Here is a 12,926-nt window from a genome sequence, read left to right as displayed (position 1 = left end):
ATGGAAAGCAATCCTTGGGCAGGCTTTATTCAGGTCGGAGAAGTCGATGCAGGTCCGCCATTTCCCGTTAGGCTTCGGGACCAGCACGGGGTTGGCAACCCATATTGGAAACTTGGCTTCATGGATAAAGCCACATTTCTTGAGCCGGGCTACCTCTTCCTCTAGGGCTTCAGCTCGGGTTGTTCCTAAACGCCTTTGCTTCTGGGACTTGGCGGGAACGCTCTTATCCAGATGAAGTGTATGCATGATGACACTTGGGCTGATTCCCACCATGTCCCCATGGGACTAGGCAAACACGTCCAGGTTATCTTGCAGGTCAGCTCCGCCTTCCTCTTGCTACAGAGGTTTTTCCCGAGCTTGACCATCCGTGATGGATTCTATGGATCAATGTTCACTTCCTCGAGCTCCTCAATCGCCTGGAGCTCGGATCTGTCCTCGCCTATTCGGGGGTCAATATCCTCACTTAGGACGACATTTTCCCCCTCGGCGCTTTGAGGTTTTTCAATCTCAGGATCCGCTAAGGGTTCCTGAGATTCCTCTTCCCCTTGAATGGCCATTGCCAGCTGCCCGGGTTTAGATTTTCCCTTCATGGAAATGCTGTAGCATTCCCTAGCAACGAGCTGATCGCCATGGATAGTGCAGATTCCAGTCGAAGTGGGGAATTTCATCGCGAGGTGGCGAATGGACGTGACGGCCTCGAAAGCTATGAGCGTAGGTCGTCCCAAAATGGCGTTGTAGGCAGCGGACCAGTCAATGACCACGAACTCGAGGAGTTTGGAGACTGTCCGAGATCCTTCACCTAGGGTGATCACCAGCTTGATCGTCCCTATCGCTGTTGATCCTTCTCCTGAAAAACCATACAACATCATGGAGGTTGCCCTCAGCTCGGCAACAGTCAAACCCATCTTCTCTAAGGTGGATCGGAATAGGAGGTTCACCGAACTCCCGTTGTCTATCAGTACCCTCCTCCCCCTCCGATTGGCGAGCTGAATTGATACGACCAGAGGATCATTGTGAGGGAACTGGACATGGCCCGCATCTTTGTAACGCTCTGGCTACCCCAGAACAGTTACGGTGAACGGTGGATCGGAAATTTGACTCGTTACCTGAGTCCTTTGGTCAAAAACGTGCTCTAAGTGTAATTAACAGGTTAAGGTATAAAACCAATAAAAAAGAAATTGAGATTTTATTACAAACTGCTCTGCAGAGCTAAGCAAAACATTTACAAGTGGTTCTCAGTACAAAATGGTCACTATAGTTGTAAAGTTACAGTCCCGCTGACCTAAGCGACAAAAATAGGGTAAACCCCCTAGTTCCTCTGAGAACACCTTGGCCGTGGTGGTCAAGCGGCCGCATATGTATACAACACCACATCAGCTCTCCACTCAAGGCTAGGTGGGATTTTCTTTCCCTTTACCTGCACCACATAGCACCCATGAGCCATAGCCCAGCAAGAAAACATAATACTTTTCATAAACATTATCAAATGATTATCATTATAATCACACTGAATCATAAAGCTTTCAAAAAAGCAAATGAACATCACATGATTTTAGCGGGAGAGTGGCTGTTAGGTAAGCCACTAGCCTCCAAGCTCTCTTTTTAGCGGGAGAGTGGCTGCTAGGTAAGCCACTAGCCTCCAAGCTCTGTTTATTCATCGACCCTCAAGGTCGGTCAGGCATTAATGCTCCTTGAGTCATTCAATGCTAGTAGTCGATTAGATCTAATCTCTGTTGGCTTGCGTGATTCACGCTAATGCCGCTCTGACAAATAAATCAGCGCTACCTGACCTGTGTCCAGTATCACTGCCGAAACTGACAAATAAGTCACAGCTTCACAGCTGATACTAACACTTTTGTCGATTCTGTATTCAATCCATGTCCATATTTATACAATCAACATGCCTCACAAATATCCATGCATGTCACACTTTGGGTGCAGTTTTCTTACCTTTGTTTCGAGCTAGAATGAGCAAAAGAACAACCTTTGAGAACGGTTTAGCTTTTAGTCCTTTAGCGGTTACCTAATCACAACACATATAGGATACAATCAATAATCAAGATAATCAAGGGTTCTCAAACCATTATCTAGCCTCCAAGAGATCAATCCAAACTAATCCAAGTAGTAAGGACACTCCCGAGGCCTAAAACTAGGTTCCTGGGGTCAAAACGAGCAAACTGGGCGAAAACAGGGCAAGGGCTGCGGCCCTAGCACCTTGGGCCGCGGCCCCCAGGGTTCTCTAAGGCTAGGGATGTGGCCTAGGCTGCGGCGCCCAGCAAGGCCAATTTCCTGACACCTGCTTCTTCGAACTAGGGCCGCGGTGCTCAAGAACAGGGCCGCGGCCCCCAACCCTGGGCCATTCCCAAACGCGTTTCTAACACTCCAAAGCCTCCAAAAACACACCTAAACATACCCCAATCATCAAAACAAAGTTCCCAAGCTTCCCCATACATCAAAACCCTCAAAACCCAAGGTTTAAACGAATCGGAAACTCAACAATTCACAAAATCAATTCAAAGCTTAGAAACTCGGAAAAACTCAAAACTTAAACTTCGATTACCTTCAATTGGGTTGTTTTCCGTCAAATCCTTCGGTTAAGAAGCTTTTAATCTTCCTAGGATCGCTATGCCTCGATCCTCACTCGATTCCGACTCCTAGAACTCAAGATTTCGTCAAATATGCTCCGGGTGGAGAAAACGAACTAACAAAGGGAAACGAGAGGTTTTCTATCGTATGTTCTATCTGATAAGCTACTTCAACCTTAAGTAACCTCAAATAAAACCTAATGCTCGGGGTCCCGAAAACACCCCCGGGGACATTATAGTCAAAACCTCCAGAATTCCACCCTGATCTCAAATATTCCCAATTTATCACCAAATGAACATTTCCATTACCCCAAAATTGACCCCGTTATGGTAAAACCGCTAATCCACTAAAAATAACCGTCTCATGTTGCTTAGCTCGAATATATCTCCATAATAATAGAATCTCATTCGCAAATCATATCATGCACCCAAATACTCAAATTACCCTCAACGGGCCAAATTATCGTCACATCCCTGTAATTAGAAATATGGACTCACATGCATGCATTTCACATCATATTATAATATAATCAATATATATACATGCATTTAATCAATTAATAACATAATTAAGCTAGTATGGCCCTCCCGGCCTACTTTTCATGCCGTTAAACACATCGGAGAATTCGGGGCATTACAATCTTCCTCCGTAAAAATGATTGGTTGCCTCTCCAATCGCTGCTGCTTTGATTGACGCTGCTCCGGAATGAACTCCACTCCGTTATGAGCCTTTAGTTCGTTCACGTATCTCTTCTGGGCGCCTCTGCTCGTGCCGGCCATGTGCGGACCTCCAGAGATGGTGGATATCTCTCCTCCTACCACAGGAGGAGGAACATCCTGGTCTACCCGAGACCCGAGCTGACTAGCCAGGACTTCCGGAGCAGGTTGGTTTGCTAGAACCCTGTTCCGTGCGTATTGAGCCAAGGGGCCGGCTCGGATGAGAGTCTCGATCTCATCCTTTAGATGTCTACAATCGTCGGTATTGTGGCCGACATCGTTATGAAAACGACAAAACTTGGAAGTGTCTCTCTTCCCCTTGTGGTGCTTTAATGGCTCCGGCCTCTTCCAGGGGACTCGAGTAGAGTTGGCTAGGAAGATATTCTCCCTAGACTGGGTGAGCTCGGTATAAGTCGCGAAGACGGGCTTCTATGGACTTATTCTTCTTTTGGCCGTGCGGACTATTTTCGCCATTTCCATTTCTTTTGCCTCCACCGGGCTGGTTGTTTTGTGTGACGTTCTGGGTCGCTGCCACAACCTCCGTCCCCACTCCAGCGGGCTGCTCAGGGACCTGGCTGGTTCCTGCAGTAGAAGCTTCGGCTTCTTCCAAGTTGATCCATTCCTGGGCTCTGTTAAGGAATTCGTTAACCGAGCTGACTCCCTTCCTTTGTATATCCTTCCAGAGATCTCCTCCGACGAGGATTCCAGTTCTCATGGCCATGAGCTTGGAGCTATCATCCACGTCTCTGGCTCGAGCAGCGACATTCGCAAATCTGCTCAGGTAGGCCTTCAGATTCTCACCGGGCTGCTGCCTCACGTTAGCCAGGGAGTCGGCCTGAACGGGGGCGGCCCGGGAGGCTCGGAATGCCCTTTTGAAATCTTCCGAGAAAGTCTTCCAGGAGCTGATTGACTGCTTTTTACCTTGTTTGAACCACTGCCTGGCAGGTCCAATCAGCGTGGAAGGGAAGATTAAACATCTCAGCTCGGGGCCAATGTTATGGGCCATCATGAGGGTGTTGAACATCCCTAGATGGTCCGATGGGTCTCCGTCCCCATTAAACTTTGACAAGTGAGGCATACGGAAACCAGATGGGTACGCTGTTGCTGCTATACTGGGGGCGAAGAGTTCCATCTCGTCCCCTGAATCGTACTCATCTTTTTCTTTCTCCGTCAGGAGCTTCCTCATCAGCTCCTCCATCTGAGTTAGGCGTTCGAGGGTTTGGTCCTGGTGTCCTTGGTTATTCCGGGGCTGTTCAACAACTCCGGATCCATTGTACATATTTGGTGGGTTATTGCCCCTCCTATCTTGAGATAGGTTATTTGGGGCATTCCCTCCGTTACGTACCTCGGACAGGGCCCCCCTTGAGCGAGCGTGGCTGTCTCCTCCCACCTGCTCCTCTCTACGGGAGTTGAGGCGATCTCGAAGGTCACCTCCTTGGGTGACTCAAGGAATTTGCGCCGAACTCAAACGCTGGCGCAGGTCTCCCCCAGAGAGATCACTCCGGCGACTGCCGGTCCAGTGGCTCCTGCTAGATAGGCTTGGAGTCCGCCTTTTGTGGTGAGGACCTGGGCTTTCCCCTGGCGCCCTGCTACACCGGGAAGGTCCAGCTGATGGCAGATCTCTCTTGCTACTTCCGTAGGCAGGAATATCTCGAACGGGTCGAGGAGGAGACGGATACCTGATTGGAGACGGAGGATGCCTGACTGGAGAGGCGATCCTGGTTCCGTTCGGTCGGATTAGATTCGGTGGGGGCCTTTCGGCCCTGCCAACCCGCTGGTTCCGCGCCTGGCGATCTGGACGAGGCGCAGGACGGTTGTTGGGGACGGGCTGATGCTGTGAGCCCTCCCCGGATCTCCTTCGAGAATTTCCTCGAGCTCTCCTGGGCGCGCTCGAGGATGGTTGGGAGCTAGGAGTTGACGTTCTGACCGAACGGCTGTATTGCTATTATTCGGCTCTAGGCATTCCTCTAAAGTTTGCCTCTCGATGGTGTGATGAAGGAGTGGAGTTGGGCGTCGGAAGTCTGTCTGAACGGCTACGCCTGGACTGATTACCCCGGCGAGACTTAGAAGCCTCGCCTTGCCTCTCTCCGACGTTAACGTCGGTTGTGAGAGGGGGTAGTCGGGCCAGCACATCCTTGATCTGCTGACTATATATTGCTAGCTGGCTCCTCAGCTGAGCATTCTTCATTTCCACCGCAGTGTAATAACATGGGTTCGGGTTAGGCGGCCGAGGCGCCGAACTTCTGGTGTCGTCTTGGCCCGCCAGCTGTTTTCCTGGCCGCTGCTGGACTTCAGGAACTTGTTCACCAGGGGTGGCAGTATGATGAGCCTCCTGCCCATCATGTTGCTCTGCCTCGTTACCGTGCCTGGATCGAGTTGTCACCATAGTTGGATGTTTGCGACAGCACTGAATCGGACTTGCTCTCAATGAAAGCACCAAACTGTTGACGCGGTTCTTCGCAAACATGTAATTTAAGAAAGGAAGAGGAAGGGATTAGTGCTAATAATGAACCGAAATAGATATATGATCTTATGAAATGGAAAGGTAACTCAAGACACGGTTTTTAAGTGGTTCAAAGGTTAAAATCCTTCTACTCCACTAGTCAATATTATTGCTCTATTCTGGGAATATGATTACATGATATTTCTTACAAGAGATAATCTAACCCCTATCAACTCCCAGGGTCTCCATATTTATAGGAGAATGCACCTGAGAGTTGGTAAGAAGGTCATCCCGTGACCTTCTTATCTATCATATCAACTCTGTGACATTCATGATTAATTCCTAAACTTGACACATAAGTGTGGTCAAATCGATAGGTAAGGAGATAATGAGCTGCACGGCCCAACCCAGTCGTGGGTGTCTGAATACGCACGTTTATGCTGCGTGTCCGAGAAGTCAAGGGCATATCAGACACGTGATGTCTGATATATGCACGTTTACCTTGCGTGTGTTGACTTTACGAAGGGTCATAGCCTCCATATCCAGCTCGTACCACGACTGGAAACTTAACTCGACCTTTGGCCTTCAGAGTTCGGACTCAAGTCTTAGGCAATCTTGGCGAACCCTTGGGTTGCCTCGAGCTAAGGAGGTACGACCTTATGACAGAAGCTCCGGATTTGGGGATGTCCACGAGATAATCATGATTAGGCCGCAGCTCAGCCCGCTAATTAGCCCGGGAGAAAATCAAGGCGTACAGTAGTGTTGTAAGAAAAAAAAGAATTGGGGAAGAAGAATAAATCTTTTTTTATATTTCGCGTGAACAAGTACATAAAAAGTGAACCAATTTTATTTTTAATCAAAATACAAAAATTGTCAAACAGTTACTATATATATAGATGTCTGCACGTGATTTTTTTCAAAAATAAAATTAATAAAGTTGTTATAGCACGTGCTTTCGACATGCAATTAATCTTCTACAACGTCGGGTCAACATTTCATTAATCTGATTGAGTTTATAATTTAATAAAAAAAAATTTTTGCCTGAAAGTTTGTCATCAAACTAATCTCCACATCCGGATGGGAATGTGGACGTACGTATACGTTTTGCACATACTATTAATTAGCTATACAAGTCGACTAATTAGTAGAATGTGACATTTATTTCGTTGTCTAATAGAAATTTGGACTATACGATTATCTATTTACGAATTGTAATGTTAGTAAAATGAATTACTAAACTTGCTACAAATGTTTTACAATATATAATCAAATCGTTTGAAACCACCCAAAATGTTAAAATAATTAGATGGGATATCAGATATGATTCACACATCACTTAACAATAATATTAATTTGACAAAGTATTTCTCTCATAACATGATTGGCTTTAAAATTGTGTGCCAAACAAAACAAGGCATCACTTTATAAAGAGCTAACCATAAGTCCAAACTCAATACTAATCATAATTATCTATAAACACACGTATATACATTTATTAATTAACATTATCATTTAATTTTGAAGTCCTTGCAACATTTTAATCAAATAATTCATGATGAATTATCTCTCTTGTGTGACATGTGGTGAGAATTGTGAGTTTGATTGAATCATGTCAATTAGGTGTCATGGATAGTCGTAATTTAATTGTTCTTGCCGACATACATTAATATATCTAGAATTGTCTATGGCCCCAAAATGAAAACGAAAGAAGGGTTCATTGTGCCCTGGTCTGTCTCACTCAGTTATCTATTAATTAAGCTACTAGCTCGTCTACTTTGAATTTGATTATTTATCTTTATTTTCTCTATATATTGTCCAACAAGCCTAATAACCATTAATTGATTGTTGAAAATTTTGCATTTTCAATATAAACCCTAGACTAGTTTATTAATTTATTAAAAACTATAGATGGATATATAATTCCCCATTTATATTTTTAATTTCTGTTTCCATTCTATCCTCGCTTATTCTCCGTCAGGGGTGGGGTGAGGAATCCCCACGGGGAACACATTCATTTAAAAAAATAAATTTTAAAATAAAAATCGTAAATTATATGTAAATTAAAATATTGCATAATATTTATTATTTAAAATATTAAAAATTATCTTAAATAAAATTCAAAATATTAAAAAAGTTACTATTATACTACAATAACACATAAAGAAAGATATAAAATACATATAAAATATTACAAAAATATATAAAAATTTAAACGGGGTCCCGTCGGGGCGGGGAGTGCTATCCCCGCCCCCGCTCTATTTAACATTCAGGAATTGAAAATTATTTCCGTTCCTGCCTCATTAGGGGCAGGTCCCCAGTGGACCCGTTCCCATGAGGAAAATGTGCATCACTAAATATAAGTCTTTGTTTTGTGCAAGTTAAAATGATTGTATTTACCCTTATTATCTTTCTGTACTTGAGCATCAATATATATTAATATTATACATACAATATTATCAATGAGTTTTTGGAAAATAAATGTACATATATATTATGAGGGAATCATATATATATATATATTAGATATAAGTGAGATACATTTGTTTAGTTTTATTTATAAAATTTATTAATATTTTATTAAATTTATATCATTGTCTAAATTTCAAATAATTAAAAAATATTATATATAAAAAAATGATATAAACATATTAAATATAAAATTAATCCAAAATATTATTTATAATATTTTTTAAAATATATATAATAAGATAACATTTTTAAACATAAATAATATTTTATTATATATTAATATATGTATTAAATATTATAATAATAATAATAATATTTTATAATATTTGATTCATACTATTATAATTAGTAAAAAATAAGGATTATATATTATTATCATAAAAATATTTTATAATATTTAAATTTATATTAATATAATTATTAAATATCTAATATTGTATTATATATTATTATAATAATAATATTTATAACATTTGAATTTAAATTTAAATTTATATTAATATAATTATTATATATGTTGTTTTATATTAAATATTATAATAATAATATTTAAATTTATATTAATATAATTAATAAATATATATTTTTAGTTAGTTTTAAAAATATAATCTATTAAATATTTATAATATTCTGTTAAAGTTAACTAAATAAACGTTACAAACAAAATTTTTATTATCTACACTTTTTTTTTGAATATAGAAGAGATATAATATTGCATTGTTTAAAATAATGTCTTGAAAATTAAGTCATGTATCATGTACTAAGAGAAAAGAAAAAGAGTGTTTCATTGATACTAATAATACTCTACTAAATAAAATGTATACAATAAAAAATTATAAAATACCGAATTGAATTTTTATCACGACCACGAGTTGAGATAATTTTATCTAATTTAGTATTTTTATGAAATATTTTTTATGTACAACACCACCATGTACCGCTACCAGTCATTGATAAAGTTCCTTACATTATTGTTATTATTATTTTTTCTTTAGTGAAAAAGAAAAAAAAAAGAAATCTTTTTGTTTTTTTAAATATAAATAATAAAATCCAATAAGTGCCAAAGACGAAGACTGGTCTTGTCGTTTTGTGTTTACTTTAGATGTTAGAACAAGTAAAGTAAATAAATGCGGAGAAAAAAATAAATGCAGAGAAAGAGGAAACGCGGCAGAGTAGGCATGCGTAAGAGATGACCAAGTCAACGTCGTAACACAGACAGTTGTCGAATGCCTACTTGCGGTATTTTGTACATGAATGACGTGGCATATCTATTCCATCCCATATTTTTCTCACTTTTTATCTCCAAACATGCCATATGCTTGCATGGCCCCAACCAATTCTTCATCTGCCACGTACTTTATTACTCTTCTTTATTACAATTTTGACATTTCATACCCAATTTATTCATGTTTTGATTTTATTTCATTTAATTACTTTACCGTACACAATATTTTGTTTTTTTTTTCAAAAATATATATACAGTAACATTACCATTCGGATTGCCCCTTATTTAATATTTATATAATATGTTTATGTTGACCATATATATACAAATCTTTACAATAATATCCAATTGATTACAGATTTATAATTATTTTTAACAAATGCCTTAAACACGAATGTAACATATATACCTTGATGACTTCGTAGCTAAAGTGGTCCTGCCCTACTAAATATGATTTAGGACCACTGCCTTTCCGAAGTAAGGGAGTTTCCTTCTTTGTTGTGCATGCCATTTTAATTTAATAAATTTTAGTTTTTTCTATTAAAAAATATTGTAAATACAAAATAGAAGTGAAAATTTGGATACATTTACAACTTAAAAAGAGAAAAGTTATGTTTATAAAAGATATTAAAAACATTGATAACTGTGTTTATATATATGAATTTTTTTAGTTAGGAGTATCATTTTTGTTTTTTTTATCGAAGGATTGTTTTCTATTTTTAGTACTAATAGAAATTATAATTTATTATTTTTGCATATGACATATATTATTTAAATTTTGATTTCCGGAAGGTTCAAATTTTGCATTTTGAAAATTTAGCAACGTTATTTGATGCTTTTTTTTTATATATTTTAAAAAAGAAAAAAATGTAATCACGTGATACATACCATTATTTCCTCGTACCATAGTCTAATCAATTCATCATTATATACGTGATATTATACGACTGGACAAAAATAGTTGTCTGTTTTTCAACAACTCATTAAAAAAAAAGAGTGTTGTTATAACGATATACTACCTATTTTTGTGGTATTGGACACTGATGGTTCCTTTAGCAATTTAAAAAAAAAATTATTCAAGAGGCTGCCTTATTGCGAAGCTCGTTTCCCAATAATGGACTAAAATAATTTTTAGAAAAAACATATGGTTTGTTTTTCTTTTATAGCTTAATAATATCAACTTTTTTTGTATACTTTATATGTATTTATTTTTGTTGATATTAAAAAATTGTATGCTTGCATTTTAGTTATGAGTTAATGAAAAGAAACAGACCTAGCTTAAATGATAATTGGTCGATAGACGACTCATTAGTTTTTGGTTTTTTCTTTTTATACAAACTTAATAAATTATGAACAATATTACAATGATAAATCAAAAGATATACAATATATAAATTTTATACAAATATATATAATATATCTCATAAATGCAAATAAAATCATTTCACCTTCATCATACCAAAACTCCTCACATATATTAAAAAAAAATCCCTAGAAAGAAATTCAGGATCCAAATAATCAATTCGAATAATATCGAACCTAAGGTCCATTATAAAAATTAATTTAAATAGAAAATCCGAAATGACTTTATTGTATAAACCCTATCAATAAAATAAAAATTTTAATTAATTAATATTTATGGAGTATAGCCATGGTGACCAGAACAGTAAACCAAGACACCAACAAGCTCGATGGAAGGATCGTCGCAGCGATCGCCTTGCCCGGCGGAGACACCTGGTCACTAGATGTTGGCGGCGAAGAACCTGGCGAAGAACCTGTCCCTGCTGGCGTTGGAGTCGGCTGCTCAGGTGAGAGAGATGTCGGAGATGGTGTCAAAACTGACGGAGTTTCAGCCGGAGAGTTTGTTGGAGAATCGGCAGACGGCACAGGAGAGCTGGTCGGAACTGTTGATGCTGGTGACGGAGATGGCACCGAATAAGTTGGTGAAGGTGAAAATGGCGACGGAGCTCCAGCCGGAGAGTTGGTGGGAGAATTCGATGATGGGGCTGGAGAACCAGTTGGAGAATCGGAAGCTGGAGACGGCGAAGTCGATGGAGTTTGTACAGGAGAACCAGTCGGAGCCTGGGAGGTTGGCGAAGGCGAAGTCGTTGGAGTTTGCACAGGAGAACCAGTTGGAGCTTGGGAGGTTGGCGAAGGCGATGAAGGAGCTAGCGTAGGAGAGCTAGTTGGAGCCTGTGACAGTGGTGACGGAGCGGAAACCGGAGCTGTCGTTGGAGAAGGAAAAGGGGAGATGGGTCTTGACCCAGTTGGGGGAGAGGCTGCCGGAGAGTGTGCTCCGGGAGCCGGATGAGGAGCACTACCTTGCTTTGGCCTTATGGCCAAAACGACGACGATTAGTTTCTGTCCCTCGTTACAGTTTTTCCCACTGATGAAGTTGAAAGGACCGGAACGATCAAACTTGAATTCAGAATTTCCATCTTCATATTTCATAATAGGATTTTTGGTGTTGCAATTTTCGTAATCGTTTTTGTTCACCACCAAAACAGAGTCCAACCCTTTCGTGTACTTAAAATCTTTACTCAGATAAGAAAATAGAAAAAGGTAAGAAAAAAAATACAAAAACATGAAGACAATATTAAGATAAAAAGTATGTAAAAAGAGCACACTTACAAATAGTGTCATTGACTTGAAATCGGTTTCTCTCAGCCCACTGATTGTATTTGTAATTCTCTGAAGGTTTTGAAACCCAACCTTCTCTTCCTCCTACGTAGAATTTGTAAGCTCCAGAAGAAGAAATAAAGCAAGGAAGTAGTGAAATCAGTAGGAGTAGATGAGGAAGAAAGCTCTGAAACGCCATGGGAGCGTAACTATATGTATAAATATATATTAAGCTTAGATATATATGTATATGCAGAGTTTTTGTATGGGTATATATTTATATTTATATATAGAAAAAAAAGGAGTGATCGGAAGAAACTTAATTGGAAAGGTTATGAGATTTGGATTGAGTCGAGAGGCACAGAATGGAAAGAGAAGCTGGCAGAGTTGTATTATAAGGAGAGTTGAGTAGAGGGGTTACCGTTGGAGAATGAATGGGTTAAGGAAATTAGGAAATGTGTAATTATGAATTTCATTTATAAGGTTTGCGTTTACTTTTTATATTAGCCGTTGATTTCTTCTGTCGTTTCTCAAAATTACAAGTGGCATAATCTTAGCTACTCAACGGTTTTATTTTCGGGTGTGGCTCTTAATTGTCGTACTTTGGACAAGTGTGATGGAAGTTTTGGGTTTCATATATTTTTTTTGGAAGCAATGAAAATATACATTCATTGAGAAAAGTTTAGAAAATATATATTCATTGAGAAAAGGTAATCTGGTATTAAAATCATAATATTGTTATCTTTCATTTTATAGATTTTTATTTAAAGAAATTAAAAAAGAAAGAAAAAACATTTTTAGGCAATATATAATGGATCGTATTTTTTTAATAAAAAATCATATTTAAAAAACTTATAAAAACATAAAA

The 12,926-nt window shown here is 39.0% G+C and overlaps 1 protein-coding gene across 1 annotated transcript; it reads right to left on the bottom strand.

Moving 5' to 3' along the window:
- Positions 1–10,892: 10,892 nt before the first annotated feature.
- Positions 10,893–12,481, bottom strand: LOC133796800 (early nodulin-like protein 18). The gene is made up of 2 exons (XM_062234464.1): positions 12,071–12,481; positions 10,893–11,973 (listed from the first exon to the last, which is right to left on the bottom strand). Exons 1-2 carry the CDS (start codon positions 12,255–12,257, stop codon positions 11,069–11,071), a joined length of 1,092 nt encoding a protein of 363 aa, XP_062090448.1. The 5' UTR covers positions 12,258–12,481; the 3' UTR covers positions 10,893–11,068.
- Positions 12,482–12,926: the final 445 nt, after the last annotated feature.

This window comes from Humulus lupulus, chromosome 8, assembly GCF_963169125.1.
Source record: "Humulus lupulus chromosome 8, drHumLupu1.1, whole genome shotgun sequence".
NCBI classification, from domain to species: Eukaryota; Viridiplantae; Streptophyta; class Magnoliopsida; order Rosales; family Cannabaceae; genus Humulus; species Humulus lupulus.
Note: the sequence above shows the minus strand (reverse complement) of the source record. Positions and strands in the feature narration are given on the sequence as shown.

Excerpts from the sequence above, each read along its gene's own strand:
- LOC133796800 (XM_062234464.1), bottom strand. The coding sequence starts at position 12,257 with ATGGCGTTTCAGAGCTTTCTTCCTCATCTACTCCTACTGATTTCACTA. Across the intron at positions 11,974-12,070 it reads TCAAGTCAATGACACTATTT|ATTTTAAGTACACGAAAGGG; the intron begins GTAAGTGTGCTC and ends ATCTGAGTAAAG.